The 23,034-nt window shown below is 39.7% G+C and overlaps 1 protein-coding gene across 1 annotated transcript in view; it reads left to right on the forward strand.

The window, feature by feature from the left end:
* Positions 1-4,055: 4,055 nt before the first annotated feature.
* spag9b (sperm associated antigen 9b) overlaps positions 4,056-23,034 on the forward strand; it is a 43,195-nt gene continuing 24,216 nt past the window's right edge. Inside the window, exons 1-2 of the mRNA XM_088324289.1 lie at positions 4,056-4,625; positions 18,745-18,865. Coding sequence (XP_088180415.1) covers positions 4,326-4,625; positions 18,745-18,865 — 421 coding nt within the window. The 5' untranslated portion in view covers positions 4,056-4,325. The remainder of the gene's footprint in view (positions 4,626-18,744; positions 18,866-23,034) is intronic.

Raw genomic sequence — 23,034 nt, forward strand, 5'->3', positions numbered from 1 at the left:
CTGTTGAAGAACTATGTTTTTGTGTAATGCTTGACACTGCCCCGGCCTAACTTGACCAGTTGTCTTCATCGCTGGTTGGAATGATCAACCTGTCAATTGAGTTTTTTTCTGATTGTGTAAACGTTGCTCATTGTAATTGGTGTTTACCTGTCTTAAAACGTCAGGGTAAGCTGAACAGTGCCTATGCTTTACAGTGAAACCAGTCTGCTTTGACAGAAGAAAGGCAACATTTTCTGGGTTTCGCTCAGGACTTCTCAAACTGATGTTCAGTATACTACTGGTGCAAAGAAAGACTTCAGATTTGTGCATTTTTCATTTCGAAATAAGCAGCAAGTGAACACAAAATTGAGGTTTGAAATACCTGATGCATTCGCCTTCCAAATATATGGCATTGAATTACATCATGCTAATAAAAACAGGTGGAATGTACTAGCATCCCTTTACTGACTCCTATCTTAAATCGCTTTAGGAACTGTTAGGAATTTAAATACCAAATTGTTTGAATTAGTTATCTGACTCCATTAACCAAACACAACCTACATTCACTTAACAATGCACGCTCGTTTCTTGATGGAAAAATGAACAAGAGACCACACGGGGGCAGATTTAATTTCTCAAATAATTTGGCTAAGTGAACTACATGGCCAAATTAGTGTCGCTCGATTCTCCGTCAAGCCTTTCTCGATCCTCTACTTCTCGACTCCGCCCAGGTTTTTTCCCCCAAGCTAGTGTGCCGACTCCTCCCATGGGCGTGCCAGGAAAGCCCCCACCTCAGGTCCACCACCTCGCCTTGATGTCTGAAATGGTCTAAACATCCCCGAGCGCTTCTACGTCATGCGTCGAGAAGTGCTGATTATCTTATCAGCCCTTTGTCCCAGTTCCCCGCTGTTCCTGTAAGCATCATTCTCCACTAGGTTGCATTGACCTGCCCCACAGCCCAGCCAGTGAATATCTTTTGCATTAAATGTAATTTGCATTTGATCGTACAAAATCCTTTATAGTAAAATGTGTAAAATCCTTCAGAACGTAATTGTTTTGGAAACAAAAGTGTGTCAATGTTAGTTCAGAAAGTCTTTTTATATAAGTGAGTCAGTGGGGTGTATGCACAAACCCTGAAATGTTTCCAAAAGGTTCAGGGATTAACTGCAATTCTGACTCGATCCTCCCGTCCCGCGTTAGATTGACGTCACAACAATGAACCTTCCCCTGTCCGTGAGGCGTTCACGTTCTCGGGAATTCTACCATTTTGGCTTTACGAACTTGAGTATCAAACTTTCTTCATTCAAACTTACAATTTGCTATCTCATCTCCTAATTCTAAGTTTTTGCCAGTTTCGAGACAAAACCGAGTCCACAAATGTACTTTTGATGTAGTCTCACAGTGAGACATGTCAAACGTGAATATGGACATAATGCATACTAGAGTTTATTGGAAATGTAGAAGGTGAATAACGGCTGTGTGTTTATAACATTTGTTTCTAAATGTGCTATTAAATTGTACTAAATCAGAGCATATCTTGTCTGCTATGTGAAAGAAAAAGTTTTTTCTTAACAACAGGGGCGTTACCGGGGTGGGGGTGGTATAGGGTTCCTTGGGCTCCTCTTTCGTCCCAGCTCAATAAAAAAGCCAGCTCTTTCGGCTCCCCGGATTGTTTTTGTTTCTTAATCCATTTCTTATCAATTACTATGTGACATCATGCACAAAATAGTTGAAAAGGGGGGGAAATAAAGCGAGAGAGAGAGAAAGAGAGAAAAGCAACAAAAGAAAAGAAAAGAAAAGAGAGAAGAAGTAGAAAGCTTGAAATATAAGAAAAAAAAAAGAAACAGGTGAGAAAAGAAAAAGCAGTAAACAAGAAAAGGAGAAAAAGCAAAAAAAAGAAGTATAAAGCTAGGAAAAAGAAACAAGAAAACACCATAAAGGAAAAAAGTATAAAAAGAAGTAAAAACCCAGGGGAAAAGAAACAAAAGAACAAAAGAAAAGGAAAAAAGAAATAAAATAAGAAGAGAAAAAAAAAAGAAAAATGCAAGAAAAAAAGTTTGGGGGAGTCCCTTTGAGTAGATTTGATGAGTATATTTTCAATAATCATGTAATCTTATGCAAAAAAACGAATTGATATTTTTTAAACCATTGTTCTACTAAATTAGAATAGCACCCCTTTTCACTCGCCAGTGAACTTTTAACTCGTTTAAACTTTGAAACTATTGTAAAAAGGGTAACTTAAACCGTCAAGCATCTGCAATCCCTCCGTGATGCAACAATCAATTTAAAAAATCGACTTTTCAGTTTAACACCAAATACATATCAAAATACAAGAATAAACAAAACAAGTTTTTTTTTTTTTTTTTTACAAAAGCTATTCGTCAAAACACATCGAAAACACTGGAAACATAAATTAAAATGTTTACAAATCCAAAAAGAAAAGATTAATAAAATAAACATAATTGTAATCTTTTATATGCATATTTAAAGTCACCGTCACAAAATCCATGAAAAAAAAGCCTATTGACCAATCACAGGAGGGGAACAAACCTCATTTCCGGTGACGTCACTGCTCAATAAACTATACTACGTGGTTAAAATGTAAGCACTTTTTAGGACTACAAGCAACTACTTGACCTTGTTTTCCGCCATTTTTATTCTTATGGTTACATTGTTCATTGATCTTAAACACAATTTAGAAAATGTATTCATGTTTTGGGGTCTTTTATTAACATGTTTGCTGTTGGATTAATCCAAAAGTAATCAAATGTAATCAAGTTACATTACTGCAGTACAGGTACTTTCTATATACAAAAGTTTCAGGTTACAAAGTACGTGAACGAGAAAATATTGCCTCTTGCTACAAAGTCAAAAATACAGTACAGTACACGCTGCAATTCGCCGGTCCCAGAGTTGTACCGGGTTCCCCGATGCGTACGCGTGAATCCCAGCATGCTCTTCGTGTCCCCTTCCCGCTCTGTAAACAGTTAACTGTATGGCACCCCCATATCATTTACCATGGACCCCGTGAAAGACAGACAGATAAGTGGACAAGGAGAAAAGAAGAGGAAGAGAATTTTTCTGGTCATGAAAACACACATCGCCGTGCCGGAGGAGTTCAGAGATGACAAAGGGGGAGGATGCAGCCAACATTCCATCAGCCCAGAGTGAAGACATGTTGGCAAAATAACATAAAGTCTCAGATTTTGTGGAAAGGAATCACTCAGAAAAAGTGTATTCAGGTCCGCCTATCGCTCATTATGATGATATCGCCTCGCGTATTTGCGACGAATTGTCGAAAGCCCACAAAAGCAGACGTCATTGGATCAGTTTTGGGGGGAAATGTGATGCAAAAAACGCTGCTGAGGACCAGTACAGAAAAAGGCCAATTAAAAAAGAAATTGATATTTTCACTATTTCCATTTTTTACATTATGTGCCTTTGTTTTATGTTTTAATACGTATTTATTTCATGTTCTGATGCTCATGTATGAATTATTAGAAAACATGTTTTTCCAGGACAGCACAGCGGCGCAGTGGTTAGCGCGTGTGCGGCACAGTTCTGAGGTCATGAGATCGAACCTCCTGTGTGGAGTTTGCATGTTCTCCCCGTGCATGCATGGGTATTCCTCCAGGCACTCCGGTTAGTTGGTCCCTAAGTGTGAATGAGCGAGCGAATTGTCTGTCCCTGTGTGCCCTGCGACCAGATCAGGGTGTCCTCTGCCCACTGCCCGAAGATAGCTGGGATGGGCTCCAGCACCCCGTGAGCCTACTGAGGATAAGCGGTGCAGATAATGGATGAATAGATATTTTTCCGAGCCTTGGAACGGATTACCCTATTTTCAATCAAAAGGCGTCTCTACTTACAAATGTTTCAGCTACTCCCAGACTAAATTAAAATCGTAAGCAGAGGTAGCACTGTAATATGGTATGGGGATTACTGATTACATTTTTCAACAGGTAATCAGTAACGCAAACAGATTACATGTTTAAAGTAATCCTCCCAACCCCCGTGCACCATGAACGGTTTCGGGAAAGTTGACTCGACTGTAGTCTTTCCGATTGCAAGTGAACGCAGCATCAGGAGCTCATCTGTTGGCGAGTGCAACTAATCAGGAGCCAAGTAAAGTCTCTTCGCGGCTGCTAACAACAAAAACAACAAGGACGACGACGGGGAGGCTAGCAAAGTTTGTGGGAAGTACTAAAGTAAGCGAAAAGATTCCCCCTACCTCCCAGCGGCAAATAAAACCCCACTATGTTATAACCCCCGAGTGTCAGCAAGCGAACAGCCCCGCTGCGCTCCAGCCAAACCCGGACGTCGAACCCGAGAAGAAGGACCCCAAAAAAATGGAGCTGGACGACGCGGTTTTGTACCAGGACGACTCCTGTGATTCTAGCGTTATCTCGGAACGAGTTTCAGGACTGGCCGGCTCCATCTACCGAGAGTTCGAGCGTCTCATCGCCAAGTACGACGAGGACGTGGTGAAGGAGCTCATGCCGCTCGTCGTAGCCGTCTTAGAGAACTTGGACTCGGTGTTCGCAGTTAACCAGGAACGCGAGGTGGAGCTCGAGTTGCTCAAGGAGGACAACGAGCAACTTGTTACGCAGTACGAGCGAGAAAAGTCGCTCAGGAAGCATATCGAAGAAGTACGTGGATGAATTGCCTTTCTTTCCTCTCGCTTTACTGGTTTCCTGCCTTTTACTTGCACGTGCAAGTGTCGATTGCTTCTGCACCATCAACTCAAACAGCAGTGTTCATTTTACCTCTGAAAAGTGATGAGTCCCGGGGAATCGCATGCTCAAAAATCTATGGGTCCCAACAGAGATCTATGGGTCCCCAAAATTTAGTGTTATTGAGGTTTAAACCGTAAATTCCGGACCATAGAGCGCACCTGATTATAAGCCGCACCCACCACATTTTAAGAGGAAAACCGATTTTGTATATACACAAGCCGCACCTGTATATAAGCCGCATGCGCCCACATTTAAACATGTAACACAAACACGTACGGAAAATTAACCCGAACTCGACTTCAAGTCCCGCGATTGAAACTAAATGTCCTTCATTAAAGTCCACAGTCCAAAAATCACAGCCGGCAAAATGAACGGAAAATGATACCGGTAGAAGTGTTCTGCTGGTTCGAGAGCGTTCTCCATCCGGGCACCGGTGCTGTGGAATGCTCTTCCCCCTGAGATCCGATCTGCAACCTCAGTGGAAATGTTTAAATCTAAACTTAAAACTCACTTCTACTCCATTGCATATGAATAATAACCTACTCTTCTTGTCAGCTGAAAAATAGTCTCTGTAACATAGTGTACTAATCTGTGAAGCCCTTAGAGACTTATTGTGATTAAGGGCTATACAAATAAAAATGACTTGACTTGACTACTTAAGGTTTGATGCAGACCTGCAGAGTCTGGGTCCCGTTGAAAGTAATCCAAGGAAAAAAGTGTATATTTCCAAAGGTAAGGGTGGGAAAAATATATCAGATGAACACATTTACTCACGCAACTCCATTTTCTTTAACCAACTTTTTACCCCCTCTTCTTTCCTTGTCTGTCCCTCACCTTTAGCGGTCCCCACTTAAACTCGGCACCCTGCGTTTGTTCCGTCCCTCATTTTTCGTTCACCCGTGCAAAACAGAATAAGTGTCTAAAATAAATACAAATAAATACATCACAAAAATATACAGTTGCAAATACATATTATACATGGGTTACACATATTTACAAAGAAAGACGGTACACCGAGAGAGTTTTCAAAGCTTTAATAATAATAATATAGCTTTTAAAGGGCAGTTAATGGAAGCAACACTCGATCGCCGCTAGCGGCCGTTAGAAAAATTACATAAATTGGCCGCATCACTGAATAAGCCGCAGGGTTGAAAGTTTGGGGGGAAAAAGTAGCGGCTTATAGTCCAGAATTCTCGGTAATTGGTAATACAAAGCAGTTATCACTTCGGATTTTTCAGTTCACAAAAATATTGTACATTATACAAAATAATATTGCTGAAATATTAGTCTATATATTCATGCAGTTTTAGTCACTTCAGATTTTTCAGTTCATATATTCTTCGTGGTTTGCTGTCCCACCACAGTTGTAATGCCTTCTCAAGGTCCAATTGCAGCAACAGAATTTCCATAGCTAATTTGTGGGTTTCATTGTCGTTGCGCCGATCCAATGTGCTTTTCTGAAAGTTTGTATTGCGAAATAATTTATACAATCCAGTTTTATTTTGTCACACTGGGTGCACGCATCGCAGAACATGTAGCCTCCATTATCATCCTCCTCATAGCGTAACCAGGAATATAATTGAGTCCATTTTGGCAGAAAAGTCATTTTCTTGCTAGGAGTATTCTTTTATCTTTCATCGAATCGTTCGCTTCAAAACACGTGTTTTTCTTGCCTTCGCGGTCTTCTGAAGAATTTCTCCGCCGTTTTTTCGTGCCGGAATTATTGCCGTTGTTACCACTTTCTGTATTATGTTCGACTTATTACAGACACTGAAGAAATTACCAATTTTTTGTTGATTTGCACCTAACACCAACTGTTTTTACGGAGGAATACTTCCCGTTCACTCGACAACCACCAAAAGAATGACGTCTTGTCGAAACAGCGAGATCTCGTTTGCCGAGATCTCGTTTGCGGAGATCGGCGCGAGACCAAAACAATAATGGCGGATTTGCCTGACGAAAAGTTTGGGGTGCCGTAAATCTTTGTTAAAAAAAAAAGTAATCGGGTAATAATGACAATTTGGTGTCAAAAAAGTTGCGTCCCGGGGACGCACGTTGATTTGACACAATGCGTCCCCAGCAAAAATGATGCGTCTAGGACGCAGGGACGCGCAAACGAGAACACTGGAACAGGGGTCGGGGACATTTTCAATCCAAAGAGCCACAAAAGCAAAAAATATTTGGATTTATTTTCGAGAGCCACACCATATATTTTAAGACAAAATTCAACAAACTCCGCAAAACCTGCTCCCCAGACACAAGTGAACTGTTGGACGCATTTTTTTTCATCAAATGTATAATAATCCAAGTTGTGTCCCATATCAATATACCACTTAAAACTTTACTTCCTCCTGCAGTCACTCAAGGGCGTTGAAGCTCATTTTGACATTTCTGTCCTAAATAATAGGTTAAACACCAAGATGCAAGCAAAGTTCTTTTGTAAATATGTCACAAAATACTCCAAACGTGTATACCAACGTATTTACCTTCGGTGCAGACGACGCTGGGCAAAGGAGAAAGAGTGCGCTCATCCTGTCCTGTGTAGATCTCTAACCTATTTTAATTTCTCTATGTGCTTTGCAAGAGCTTCTGGGTTAGTTTGTTCTGTGTCTTTTCATCATAAAGTGTCTCAACAATGAACATGGATTGTTTAATGAGCGTCCGTATAAAGGTTTATTCAGACAATTGCAACCAAAACAGGGTCTGCCGGTGGGACACCCTGACTAAATTGTGGTTTAAATTGTGTCCTTTATGTACTGGACCGAACCCCTTTAAAATCAGTATTGTCTTGGCTTAGCATGAAGCAACATAAAAAGAATAAAACTTGTGTAATTCTATCTCCGAGCCATATATACTCATGAAAAGAGCCATATATAGCCATAGGCTCCTGACCCGGGAACTAGAACATATAAGACACAAGTGCAGTGCAGGTTCAGATCGCTTCTGCACAAAAAAAAACTAAATCAGTTTGGGTGATCCTTCATACGAAAACAAAACTCCCATAGATAACAACTTGACAGTCAAAAAAAGTGATTTGTTTAACGCATTTTGCAAACCGACAACTTACTTTTCACTGGAATTCGTTTTTATTTCTAATTTAATGTAACGCGACCAATAACTTCATAAAATCCCGTCCAAACTATTATATTCACGACATGACCATTTAGAAAAGAATATTGCATACCTGTCAACCTCAGCCAATATTCATCTATCTATCTATCTATCTATCTCCATCTATCTACCTTTGTCATATCCCTCAAGAGGGGTGACCGACAGCAAGACAAACACATACAATAACAAAGAAGATAAAAAGGACAAGATAGCAAAAAAAACACACAAAATGTTTTGGACCATGGCAACAGCAGGGCCCGACAGCTTTCACTGGTTTACCCCTGCCGCATCATACAGGTGCCCTGCCCATCCCCAAGAACATGTCTAAACATTGCACTATCCTTTTACAACACCTCTCCACTCATTCCTCTCACCAACAAGAGCTCTAGCTTCCACTAGATTTAGACCTCAGGCAATATTAATGATTGAAATTCCCCCTTTTCACCCTTTTGTTGTGTTAGGATCATCAGTGTCCCAATTTAAGTCTATAAAATGTAATAACTGAGGTGTCTCAGGCCCTATGAAATGAAGTTACTTTGAAAATATATAGTTATGGATGCATGTTTGTTAAGACCTTGTATTAACTATATTTCTATTTGGTGGCCAAGGATTGAGTTAGACCCTGGGTCAAAATATGGCCCTCTAACAATGGTGCCAATTCCTAAGTCAAGTCATGTTTATTTGTTTAGCCCTTAATCACAAAGTGTCGCAAAGGGCTGCACAGACCACAGATTATTGCAAACCACAGACTATTATGACACCATCCCCTGATCTAAAACCTACATGAGGGCAAGGAAAAACTCAACATGAGGAAATTAAAGAAACCTTGTGAAAGGACCGAACATGAGCTAATCCCCCTTCCAGGATGACCAGGCTGCAATGGATGTTGCAATAACAAATAATACACAGATATTGTCGACATGAACACAACATCAGAGTTAAACGACCACGCAGCTCCTATTTACTTGCAGTCAGACGGACTATTTTGAATTAAAAGGAAGAAAATGTGTGAAACAAAAATCATTTTATCTACAATATAACACGAACAATTCAGGATATTTTGTTGTTCTCTCCTGACTTGAAGCAAATTCAGTGTTGCTTATTATAAGTAAATGTATTTCTTCATTTCCCTCATGTTGAGGTTTTTGAGTTTTTCCTTGCCCTCATGTAGGTTTTGGATCAGGGGATGGTGTAATAATAGTCTGTGGTGTGCAATAATCTGTGGTCTGTGCATCCCTTTGAGACTCTTGGTGATTAAGAGCCAAACAAATAAGCATGACTTAACTTGAGGTTTTTGAGTTTTACCTTGCCCTCTTGTAGGTTTTAGATCAGGGGATGGTGTAATTATAGTCTGTGGTTTGCAATAATTTGGTCTGTGCAGCCCTTTGAGACTCTTTGTGATTAAGGGCCTTACAAATAAACAGGACTTGACTTAAAAAAAATCCAAAACAAATTTTCTCATATCATTCACAATTTAAAATGATCAAAATGTATAAAATACAAAAAAATCGTATAAGCTGACCGGTATGATATTGTGATAAAGTTCTTTATTTTCCATAATGAACCAAAAAAATGTCACACATTCTGGTTTAATTAAAAAAAAATTAAAATATTGCAAGTGTTTTATGATTTGGATATCCTGATTATGGCCCAAACTCTAATATCCTGTCTCAAAATTTCAGAGTATCAGTAGAAAATATATACTAGTCTGCTATAAACCATCAATAATAAAATAATAAAAAGCATGCAATGTTTCAGTTAATTTTTGATGAATCCATATTTATTAAAATGTTTTAAATTGCATTACAGAAAATACTTCTTCCAAATATTCTAATTTCCTGGATTTTGAATTGAAGGTGCAGGTAACTAATAACTTTATAAAATCCCTTGCCGACTACCGGTATTATAACTGAGAACAGTTTTTTAATTCATCTCTTCTATAAAAACAAAAATGTGACTTTAACATAAAACTTCAATTGAACACTCTTTCTAGTTGAATCAAACCTCAGACGTCACTAATCTCTTATTTTGTTTTAATAAATGATGAAAAAATCCATGTTATCAACTGTAAATATCTAACACTATCTTTCTTGTCCAATTAAAAGAAAACTCGTTATTCTTCTAAGAACTATGTCAGCCTACTTCTGTGGTAGTTATTTATAAAATGTTGAGCAATCTAAATCATTAAGAACTTGTAGTTTCTCTTTGGGATCTGGTTAATTACTTTGGAGTTGGGTTTCATGCTTTGATGCTTTAACCTTGGAGAAATACGGGTAACAATTTTGTTGGACAGTAACTACAATTTGAATTGTATTTTCTATAACGTCAATTTGAAATATGTTCTGTCGTTTTTAAATGCAAACAAGAAATTTAAAATTAATTATTGATCAATTATCAAAATAAAAGACAGATTGATCAAATACTTAAATTCTTTTTTAAAGCTACAGAAAAAAATATATGCTACAAGAGAGCCTTTTAGCACACCAAAGGTCTCGTAGATTTTCTTAATTCCATTAATTAATGAAGAAGTTAACGTGTATTGACAAGACTAACCAATTTATTTCTGTCCTCAAACTAGTGTTCATCTGTTGATTTTGGGAAAACGGGTTGTGTGTGTCTAAAATCAAAAGAAAGAAGTGCACTTTCTGTTTATTTTTCCAAAGGGTAATCAACGTAAACAAAATGTTTAAAGTTTTAATGCCGTACTTGAACCCATTATCAAGTGAATTCAGCCACAATTATCTTTACCCAGAAATCAGGGCTTGTACAGTATTTAATGACAATCTGGGTGACAGAATCAGTGACGAAGGTTTTGAAGTGTTAGCATTTCTGGCACTCCTCTATTTAAGGAATTGAACAGCATTGTGGTCTTAATATCTGTTAAATCTCTTTGTGGCTGATACACAAGTTCAGCATTCATGAACCACTTTCCTTAGTCTAGTACAGGGGTCACCAACCTTTTTGAAACTGAGAGCTACTTCACGGTTACTGAATCATACGAAGGGCTACCAGTTTGATACGCTCTTCTGAAATAACAAATTTGCTCAGTTTGCCTTTAGTTATACATTATTTATAATGATTAGTAATACTCACCTATGTAAAGACACTGATCATGTTAATGATTTCTAACAATGATTATCAAAAATGACAACAAGGTGGGAAACAGATATCAATATTCAACACTTTATCTCTATTAATCACAGTATTTGTTACATTTTCAGATGATCACTTACATCACTACATTTTAGCAAAAAATATCCCATTTGCACAAGCCACTGACATGCCCTGTTAACAAATCATGAACTATGTTGCAACATGTTTCAAAAAGTTAACAATTATGTAATGTTAAACAAAATCAACTTACATATTTTTAAATATGTAATACATTTTTTATTTCACATTTTGAACTAATGGCCAAGTCTGTGTTATGTTTAACAAAATTATAACTTTTAAATGTCATGAACACACTTTTAAATTGAACACAATTCTTCAATATTTTAATTCAACTTTGCCATGGCACTACCATGTTGTCACTGACTACATCTGGTATCCGTCCTTGGTTAGTGGGAAGACTGGCATTGCATGCTGTTCACCAGTGTGTTGTAATCTGGTGTGTAACTTGACACTGCAACTGTGAGTGAGTCTCTCAGATGTGCATCAGTGAGGCGTGTTCTGTGTTTGTTTTTGATGAAGTTCATGTCAGAAAATGCTGATTCACAGAGATAGGTTGAGCCAAACAGGCTGGCAACCTTCATGGCTGCTGTGCATACTCCACTGTACTTCTCTGTGTCAACAAGGCGCCAAAAGTTTGGTGCAGCCTGGTAGGCTTTGAGATGGAGATCATTTTGCAATGTTATAATTTCAATCTCCACCTGTCCAGCATCCAAGTTGAACGTTGCACTTAACTGCTCAGCAAAGCATGTTGTGTCCCCATTCATGAAAGGGTTGGAAATGAAGAACACACATGGTTCAAGCTGATGAAGGTCACAAAACCTATTCTCAAACTCTTGCCCAAGTCTGTTTATTACTTCAATGTACTTTTCTGCCACTTTTTCAAATGTCTCAGATGCAGAAGCATTGTCTTTCAGCACTGACTGCACAGAGGGAAAGTGCAGAACTTTTTTTCTCTGTAAATCTGCAGAGAATGCATTCATTTTGGCTTTAAATGCATTTAAAGCACTTATCATATCGACAACAGTCTTACCTTTGCCTTGCAGCTGGCAGTTCAGGAGGTTTTATTTCCCAGTAATGTCCACCAAAAATGCAAGGTCAAGTGTCCACTCTGTGTCCTCTAGCAGTGAGACATCTTCGCCTTTGGACTGCATGAACTCTTTGATTTCACGCAAAAGAGACAAAAAACGATGCAAAACTCGTCCTCTGCTGAGCCATCTGATTTCTGTGTGTAGCAGTAGGTCCCCATATTCTGCTGACATCTCCTCTAATAGTACCTTGAAAATCCTGTGCTGCTTTGCTTTGGAGCGGATGTTGTTTATGATTTTCACAACGGGAGTCATCACGTGCCCAAAGCCGATCACTTTCGCACACAACGCCTGCTGGTGAATGATGCAATGGTAATGCAGAAATTTGGGGAAGTCTGGGTCACGTTTACAGTGAGCGATGAAACCTGTCTGTCGGCCGACCATAGCAGGAGCCCCGTCTGTTGTCACCGCTACCAGCTTTTCCAATGGCACCTTCTTCTGCACGAAAAACTCCTTCACCGTGTTATAAATGTCAACTCCTCTCGTAGTTGTCTTTAAGGGCAGTAGTGTCAGGAGTTCTTCTTTTGTGGAGAAATCATTAAACACCATCCGGATAAAAACCAATAACTGCGCTGTACTGCTGCTGTCCACGGACTCATCGCACTGGAGGCTAAACCACTTGCACTTCGCCAGATCCTGCTCCAACTGATCGACCAAGTTACTGGACATAGCTGATACTCGTCTTGCCATCGTAGATGCCCCCAGTTGGACGTCGGAAAGAGTGGAGATTAGGTCGCTTCCATTTTTCTCGTCTTTAAATACAGTGTTAGCAATTAATAACATCGCTTCTTTGACAACTTCTCCATCTGTAAATGCCTTTTTTTTCTTGATCAGAAAATGTGTAGCTCTAAACGAGGCTTCGGTTGCTTTTTGTGAGTTTTTGGCCGGCCTCGTAAAAAAAGACTGTTGCTTACCCAGAGCGGTCTTTAGCTCACGGGCTTTTTCTGCCCGTAGGGCGCTTGCAGGTGGATATTTATCATGGTAGCTTTTGTGACACGTATTGAAATGTCTCTCCACATTGTGCCGTTTTGCTGTCGCCACGGTCGTCCCGCAAATCAGACACACGCAGGTTTCTTTTACAGTCGTAAAAAAGAACTCCTCTTCCCATTCACTGTGAAAGAGATACGTTTTCTTTCTTTTTTCTGCCATGTTTTTGGGGTACGAAAGTGCATACAGCGCCCGCTAGCTTACTCTCCACATCCCACAAGCTCTACTTTACTGCCCATAGGTAAATATTGTGCGCGTTAACCTTAAAGTATTTTTAAGATAGTATTTTTTAAATCTATATACATACAAGTGTGATTAAAAAAATAATAGCAACAGAACAAAATTAATTTTTAGACGCAGCTCTCTATGAGATGTGCTATTTTTGGAACAGGCCCGCGGGCGACTCATGTGGTCCTTGCGGGCGACCGGGTGCCCGCGGGCACCGTGTTGGTGACACCTGGTCTAGTAGATCCTTCCAAACTGACATTCACACCTTCAGTTGCAGCTTTGAATCTTCAGACTGTAGCAATGCTTTGTTTCAGGACGATGACTGCATTCACTGTGCTTTGCAAATTTCCTCTATGTTGGTTTGAGATTTTTTTTTAAATAAGAAGAGTTTTGTCAGATCTAAAAAGAGCGGCGCAAAAGGCATTTCCTACATTGCAAATGGAATCCACAGCGTTGTATGATGCATTCAGCTGACTGCTGTTCTGTCGTGAAGTCTTGTGATTTTCCAACTTAAAGAAATTCTTTACGGTCATGCCTGCAACTGTGTCGCAATTACATAAGACGTTGGCTTGGGTAGGTCCTGTGCCGAAGCCATGGCAGCACACGACGCATTGAAAACTTGCAGACTGCTGCACTTTCTTTGCGTTTTATTTCCCCACCATTGACCATGCACAGGCTGCTCTTTGTTATGTATTTGAAGTCACCTACAGTACCTAGTAAAATGTGAATGGTTGGGGTTGGAGAACAAATACCATTCCCAAACTTGTACTCTTTTATATCTCCTGCCTAAAATCCTGAGTGGTCTTTGCTCCTAGTGTTTGAGAACCAAACATACAAACAGAAGGAAGGCATTTCTAACAACCCTGATCCACTGCTGGCAGGTGTTATTACACTTAATCTGGTTTAGTATTTTTCCAAACCCGTTGTACTTAATCCTTGGGAAAACCATCTTGCTTTTTCAGGGGAATAAAGATTGGGTTTTAAAGTCTTGACGTCAGATGTGTGCCTTTTAACATATTTTTTCTTCTGTAGGAGTCTCTCACACCCTAGTCTGTTCTCTTAGTTGGATTTAGATTGCTGTTAAATATTGAACGGCAGGTGCAGCAGGTTACAAAGGAGTCTCCTGGTCATTTGTCTTGTGTGAACATGTTCCTTAAGCTTGTAGGCCAACCTTTGCACCCAGATTGTCAGGTAAGAATGACAGGGTGACGTTCTTCTCGTTCTTGTGACCTCGTTGTGAAATAACTCATGCCTGGGAAACAGCTCTCACTTACGTCTCACTTTAGCTGTCGTGTTGTGCAAAGTTGTAGTTTTCCAACTATGTAATTTTGAGATGATTGATATTGGGAGAGGTTGAGGGGATCATATAGAAATTAATGCCACATAAGCTGGTATGAAGTGAACCTGTGGAAAGCTCCCTCTTTGGAAAATGCAATCTCCTCAACTTTGTCATCTTTCCTTTATCTAGATTTTATTCTGTCGCTAGGACTGAAAATGGGAATGCTTGTGTATTCGTGGTCAACACTAGATCTAATCGAAGGAAGCAAACAGCACAAGCTTGTTAGCAATTTTATTATTATTGTGACAATTGACAGTGTGTCAAAATGGAGTTTGAAGGAACTTTCCAATTTATTGAGGCAAAATCTGCTGTGCCGCTTTGCAGCCTAATGGACCAACCCTAGCTTAAGTTTTATTTCAACTGTGGCGGAAAAGGCAAGGCAGGAAATAACTTTGGGAAAACATGGACTTCCCTCCCTTCTTTTGTCCAGTCCGTGGGGTCTGCTGACGTACGAGAGACAGACAATTAGTGCAGAGTGCAAATCGTGCTTTGTAATTACATTATAAAATCAGGATCAAAGATGTGCATGTGTATTTGAGCACGTGCCTTGTTTTGTTTGCCGTAGGACCTTTGGATTGTGATGCCAGCTCTTTTATATAAAAATAAAATAAGAAAAAAGCAAGCAAACCTTGGTTGATATCCAACTTTTCTGGTTGTATGCATACATGATATGTGTCAATGATTGATTGACAGAATAGCCATTTGCATTGGAATTTGACGATTTCCTCAATTTTGGTTAATGCCCAAAACGTTGCTCTTGGTGCATTCCGAGCCACACATAGTACATGTACTTACTACAGAACTGATTACCAGTTGCCAGGAATTTTATTGGTTCCCACCTAAGCATCCTGTGATTGACTTTTTAATCTTGACTTATCCTCCTGAGTGTAGTCTGCCTTTCACTGCCCTGGACTAACCAATCATTTATCAACTGAAATTAAAGCTCAAGCTAATTGAACATCTGATTTTTTTGTTTGTTGGACAAATTTATTTGAAAAAAAGCTATTTTTATGAACACAGTGCCCTTCTGTCCTAAGGTGCCTTTCTTTTTTTAAGTCTTGGTTCATGTAAGACAGACCGGGTTTTTGTGCAAAACGGCTTCTGTTTGCTGTTCAGTTTGTAGTCTTGTGATATGACAGAATGTGAGGGACTGTGGACCAACATGTTCACATATTTTCACAGGAGAATTTGTAATTGGGTCGCTCATTGTATTTCCCCATGTGACTCTAGGTCGTCAACTTTCAATCCAGGGCATGAAGTTATCATAAGACTGTGGACTATTTAAAAATATAAACGATATCATGCGTAAAATTGTGAACGTTACAAAAATACAGACAAATGTGTGACTGAAATGATGAATATGATGGTGTTATATGGAGATCAGATTCTCAAAATAAAGCAAGATAAGAAGAACCCTGACTCGTCAAATCTGGGAATCTTATAATAATTTTATAGCGGTTGTGCAACAACTTTTCGTCATATTTACTTGGTTGGCTTAAGTTGCAAATGATCAGCATGTGATGTTCTCCAAACGTAGCTTCATAACCTGGTCATGAGTTAGTCATGACTTGAAACGCTTATCCAAGTTATGCTAGTAGAACTCGGGGCCGTTTCTGTGGACTCACAGGACTAAGTTTCTCTGGTCTGGACGTGCGTCCTTCTTCGTTCTTTGCCCACAGACCTGGCAGCCTAAGAGACGTATGTGGAAACAAAACCAGTTCAGCTGGGCCTGTGGATTGAGCAGCGATACAGTGGCGCCTTGTGCCTTTTCTTGCGTTCATACACTTGCACTCAGGCCGTATCTGTTCATGTATTGGTACAAAAGAAGCATTATTCATGCACTGGGAAAGTGCATACCACAAAAATGCTGGAAAGACCCATTCTTTAATGTCTAAATCATATGATGAGCTATAACTTTCTATTTTCAAGAATGACACATGGGGTGTGCCACTGTAAATTCAGACTAACCCCATAACTGATGAGCAACATAAGCAAAATCGCGTGTGAAGTTGATAGCAGGCACAAGAAAAGAGCATCCGACTTGTTGAAGGAACACTTTAGGGACGTCAGTGGTTTGATATTTACACGAAGCTGCTGATCCTCATCTGTTTACAGATGACATCCTCCCCTGGGTCGGAGCTTCATGCATTGAAGGGCCCACATCACAATGTTTCATGTTTACGATGAGCCGCATGCGTGACCTGAATTAATTGATTCGACAGAGAGCGCTAAGCCACGCCCACCATAGTTATGGTGTCCATGTATCACACGCGGAGCAAATAGGGCAGCCAAAACAACAGCGAACGACTCTGTAGTCGCTATTCCTGATAGCATAGCCGTATCCTTTCTTCGTTATTATGCAAACTTCTCAAAAATCAGTAGAGAAGGGTCTCAATTATTATTTACAGAGTTATATTTATGGCACCAAGGTGTCCAAAGACGCTAATAACCTTGTAATGTTGGTGATGTATGAGGAAGTCGTCTGCTCCATACCAACTTCACATAGAAATTACTTCAGATTTGTCAGCTTTGACGGATTCGCACTGCAAATGTAATGAAATGTATGTACACTTTGTTGTTTTTCCTTCTAACAGACCCTAATGGGTTTTAGATATGTCACCTCACTTTTATTTCTTGGTGCATCTGAACGTACAAAAGAAGCAAAGTTTTCTTTTGGCTGTTTTTGCAGATCATTTTATGAGTTCATAACCTATGACAGAAGGAACCCATTCTGCAATTTTCAAGGCGTGTCCAGGTTTCTACTGCATGGTAATATACCATTTTAGCTTGGCAGGGAGGAGCTACACATCATGCTGTGAGGCTGATAGAGTGCTGTGTTATAACTGAAACAAAGGCAGCATAAACTTTAATTTAATAAAAATAAAACACTTAATGTAGAACAAACAACGTTGTTCCGGTTCCAAAAAATCATCTTCATGTTGAGATGAAAGTGAGGGTGACAGCATGCCTTTATCCACCTCAAACACTTCTCCGAATTAGTTTTTGGCTGAGGAAAGGGGACAAACCTCACCCCTACCAGTAGTTCTGGATACCTCTGATCAACGTTACAAGTGCCCCAGACACATCGTCGAACCCTTTTTGATATACAAAACACTCTACTTAGAAATCTTTGAGGTTACAAAGCTACTCCCAGAACGAACACATTTGTCAGTAGAGGTACCACTGTACAAGCGTGTGGATCACATGTGATGCAAAGATGGACGACGTAAATCGGCAGCCATTGGCTGTCGTCATCCTCTCATTCTGTTAGATAGATAGACAGATAGATACTTTATTCATCCCCGCAGGGAAATTCACAAATGTTAGGCTGAGAACAGGGACTGTCGGCTCTATAAATCGCCCCAGGCCTTAACCTGTTCAGTGGGATTGAAGAAATGTAAATAGGTGCAAATAAAAACCTCACTCATTAAGATTATTCAAGCCTTCTACAACAAAATAAGTGGATTCACCAAACTGCTGTACCTACAGATTAATTGTATTAACCAAGGACAGGTGGTGTGGGGTCTATTTTCTCATTTCGAACTTCCAAGGATACATTTTGCCCTGCAATGGCTACACACTTATTTTTCAAAGCGGTTGTGCAAGCCAAAAACATTACAGACTTTTCATTGATTTATACACTACAGTAACTAAATACCAGGCACATGGCATTAATAGTTTCTCGTCAATTATAAGAAGTAAATGAACAATCAGTATGTTTTTCTAGTGGTTCGTCGCTCCACTCTTTCGATTTTGAGGTTATGATTTCAAATGTCATAGTGGTTTACCGGTCTGGTTTTTTGAAACTTCACCCTGGATTTAAAGCGGTTTTCTCTGTTTCTCCACAATCTGCCAAACACTAATGTATTGGTTCCTTGAAGACATTTTCTTTTGTGTAATTCGTTATCATGAGTGTTTTTTTTCTCGAATTTTTGTACCTTGTTAAATGGCTGGTGACCAGGCTAGGGTATGCCGCAAAGGCAGCTCAACTATAACTTTGATGAAGAATACATATGGATGTGTAATATGAACTGTTATAGCGTTGAGCGAGTTAAATCTAAAATTCACCGCTTTTTGATCCGTGTTTTTCTTCCTTCATTCATTACAGAGGTACATTGCAAATGAAGACTCCTTGGAAGGCGAAAGAAAGGAACTCCAGGGTAGAGTGGCAATGCTGGAGTCAAATTCACGACAGCTGGAGCTCAAAACCAGAAACTATGCCGATCAAGGTAAGTCGGGCAACTTTGGGCAGTGGGCAGGGGACACCTTGAACCGGTTGCCAGCCGGTGAGCGACTCTTTAGTCGATATTCCCCATAGCATAGCCGTATAATTTCTTCCGGATTATGAAAATGTAACTTAAAAGTCAGTAGAAAAAGGTCTCCATTATTGTATACAGAATTACATTCATGGCATCAAGGTGTCCAATGGCACTAACCTTGGAAGGGTGAATGCAAGACGTTGGCGATCTATGATGAAGTCAGAATCTTAGTACCAAATACACATTGAAATAGATTCAGATTTGTGAGGGATAATGGTATGTAGAGGATATACATTGAGTGATGTAATTTCCATATGTTCCTCGCCAGAGACTCAAAAAATAAATGGAAATTACACCACTCGTTTTATAAATTCAAAATTGGCCCTACTGGATCACAAATTTCATATCCTATTCATTTAATAATTTTCCATTTTTATTTAATTACGAAACGCTACCTTTGCTTATAAAGTGTAAGTAAAGTGGCCGCAGTTACTTACAAACTTCCCACCAGTAAATGTAGATCACATTTGTTACCCTGGATATTTATCTAATTCCTGCAAAACAGATACAATGAAGTTATCCATTAATTTTAAACACATTAGACATTATTATTCATACAGGTTAAACATTAAATACTGGGATCCACTGTGTACGCCACAACTATGAAGTGACCGACGACACATCAGACAAAGTTAGTGGCCAGAAGCTCACGGTACCATATTCTCACTGACAACCAACCGATCCAACAGCGGCGTGAACTTCAATTTCATTAAAAAAGACACTGACCATTCCTATCCCTGAGTGGGTGCGTGCGCGTGTGTGCGTATTTGGCCAAAATCACCATTCCCGATTGTTCTCAAATAAAAAAATGCATATTCGGGTTTTCTTCAGGCTTGGTCGCTCATATCAAGTTATTTTTTCGGGCCGGGCTGGGTTTTAATACCCGCGGGTCGGGTCGGGCTTAATTTTTTAAGCCTGATCTTACCTCTATCAGGAAGCTATAAAATCTGCTGACCAATGACGACGTATTCTACGCCAGAGAGACAGTTGGTGGTTGTCAATGATCCTGTCAGAACCGTCTCGGAAACTTTGACCGTAGTCGTAGTTTAAAACAAAAAAAACAACTTTCACAGAAGCAAGGAACCCAAAGGAGATTTTCAAATGGATGTTATTTTCTAGGCCGTAATTCTAAAAGACGACTAAGGAAATGTACTGCGCCTGGTTAGTTTCTGTGTGAATAGCCTAAGAGAGGTCCTCTTCCTTCTCAGGCTTTCAAAAAAAAGCCCTCATGATGCGTGCATGACTGCCTTGTTGACAGCGCGTGACCACTTGTTTGCTGCAAGCAGTTACCGTGAAGCTTTCATATAAAGGCAGACCTTGAGAACTGGCCGTATCATTTTGCTGCGCATATTGCATCCTGACACTTCTTCTTTTTCCTTTTGGTTTCACGTTTGGAGTTTCACTTGTCATATATTTTGTGTGGCTGGCAGAATCGGGAGCAGGATACTGTTAGAGTGGAATTGATTTCATCTAGATCTTATTAAGCGCCATCCGAATGCATTCAACTTCTCTTGATGCTATAACATGTCCAACATTTCTTTGCCAAACATATTTGAAGTGTTAAGGATTATTTTTCTAGTTTGATTTTGTACTTTATAACTGTACACAGAAAATATTTATCCATCCATTTCTTGAACAGCAAGGGTCTTGGGGCACAGTTAAGATAACATTATTTATTCCAGATATCAAAATTCTTCGTATGATAAGTTCATTTTGAAAAAAAAGAACCATAAATGCATCCATTTAAAGGGACAGCGTGAAAATTTGAGTGCTTCCTAGTGGGCACAATAAAATTCCATTCAGTAAAAAAGCATTGATTTGAACAAAGGCAAAAATACACAAACTATCATGCTGATGTTAATTTTTATTAAAAAAAATAATTGGTCAAAAAAAGTGTATTCTTTTCCAAAGTGGCACTGGTTTATGTTCACATTAGACAACAGTGCCTTCTAGTGGGCAAATATTAAGCATCAGGGCTTTAAAGATATTGATTTGGTATGTGACAGCTAAGCAACCAATCCAAAAACTCCATCCATCCATTATCTGCACCGCTTATCCTCAGTAGGGTCACGGGGGTGCTGGAGCCCATCCCAGCTATCTTCGGGCAGTGGTCAGGGGACACCCTGAACCGGTTGCCAGCCTGTCGCAGGGCACAGAGGGACAGACAATTCACTTGCTTATTCACACCTAGGGAGAATTCGGACCGGCCAATTAACCTGACATGCATGTTTTTGGAATGTGGGAGGAAACTCGAGTGCCCGGAGGAAACCCACTCAAACACAGGGAGAACATGCAAACTCCGCACAGGATGTTTGATCCCATGACCTCAGAACTGTGCCACACACGCGCTAACCACTGCGTCGACGTGCTGCCCTCCAAAAACTCAAATATTTAAATTCATTCATTATAACCCTTTAATTAGATTTACCCTTAAATTCATATTATTTTTTTGTATGTTTGCATATATTCCATATCTCCATCAAAATGTATGCAACATTGCTTTGCAAATTATGTTCTGACTTGAGTTATGGCGAGCCATACACGTTTGAATGTTCTGGAAAGCTTTCTTCTGGTTCTAAACTTTCAATGCAGCATGTTACTAATAGGATTATTGTGAATTTACAATGCAATGCTACAAATATCGAACATTACAGAGACTTTTGCAGTTGAGTAGTATTTTCCTTGCTTCAAAAAGTTTTGTCACCCTTTGGGGAGGTGAGCTCTTCAAACATACCAACATACTGAGCTGTAACGAAAAAGGGGGGTGTTGAAGATTTAGTCAGATGAGAATCAGGCCTAAAACTGACTAGATCACCTCATAAACTCAAATTACCGTAAATTCCGGAATATAGAGTGCACCTGATTATAAGCCGCACCCACCACTTTTAGGTGATTTGCTACTTTTGTTCTTACACAAGCCGCACCCATGTATAAGCCGCATGCGCCCGCATCAAAATTTGTGACACAATCACAAGTTTAACCCAGACCAGGCTGTAAGTTCCACGATTGTAACGACGGGGGAAGATTTTGTAGAGGTTAATTGTTCTATAGTCTTTGTCAATTATCGATCATATCATAATACACTACAAAGATGATCATAATACACTACAAAGCCATATCATAATACACTACAAAGATGATCATAATACACTACAAAGCCGACGGGGATTTTGTAGAAGTTTATTGTTCTATATTCTCTATCAATTATTGGTCAAATCATAATACACTACAAAGCCAAAAGGCTGAGACACTTGCTCTCAGCCAAGAGGCTGAGTCAAGGAACTGACCACAGGGCCAGGCAGTGATTAGTGCGAATGCACCGTTTTCGGAGATACCGCAATACCAAGCCGGTGCGAGGAGTGGACAGAGCAAGCCCTTATTCCATCTCCACAATCTAGAGCCACAGTTTGCATCATAAATGGAAAATGATACCCGTAATTAACGTATGATGCAGACTCGTAAAGTCCGGGTCCCGTTAAAAGTAATCCAAAGAAACAAAATGTATATTTCCAAAGTTAAGGGTGGGAAAAATATCCATCCACTATTGTTCGCTGCGACAACAGACAGATCTACCGGTAACTCAGCTTTACCCCATTTCCCATCAGCCCGCGTTTGCTCCGCCCCTTCTTTTTGATTCGTCCGTAGAACACATAACAGAATAAATCTCTAAAATAAATACGTTACAAAAATATACAGTTGCAAATACATATTATACATGGTTACACATATTTACGAAGAAAGATGGTACACCGAGAGAGTTTTCAAAGCTTTAATAATAATAAAACTTTCATCCCAAACCGTGCCTTTGAAAGGTACCAACACGCTAGTAGGATCACGCTCGCAATGTATCAAACGTGCCTGTTAAAAAAAAAGCATACCGTAATTGCAAGATTCACGGATAATGGATAATGAATAACGAAGATAGAACAATAACCCTTAAAAACCCCATTCATGGACGATCGTCTTCAACTTCCTCCTTACAACTATCGCCATCAAGGGTGTCTTCCTCATTATCGGAACGTACTTTAACTTTACAGACAATGTATGCTTAAGCTTGGAGGTTGCAGTCTTTCTTGGCG

The sequence above is a fragment of the Urocampus carinirostris genome, chromosome 19, assembly GCF_059441175.1.
Source record: "Urocampus carinirostris isolate Australia breed hairy pipefish chromosome 19, RoL_Ucar_1.0, whole genome shotgun sequence".
Lineage (NCBI taxonomy): Eukaryota > Metazoa > Chordata > Actinopteri > Syngnathiformes > Syngnathidae > Urocampus > Urocampus carinirostris.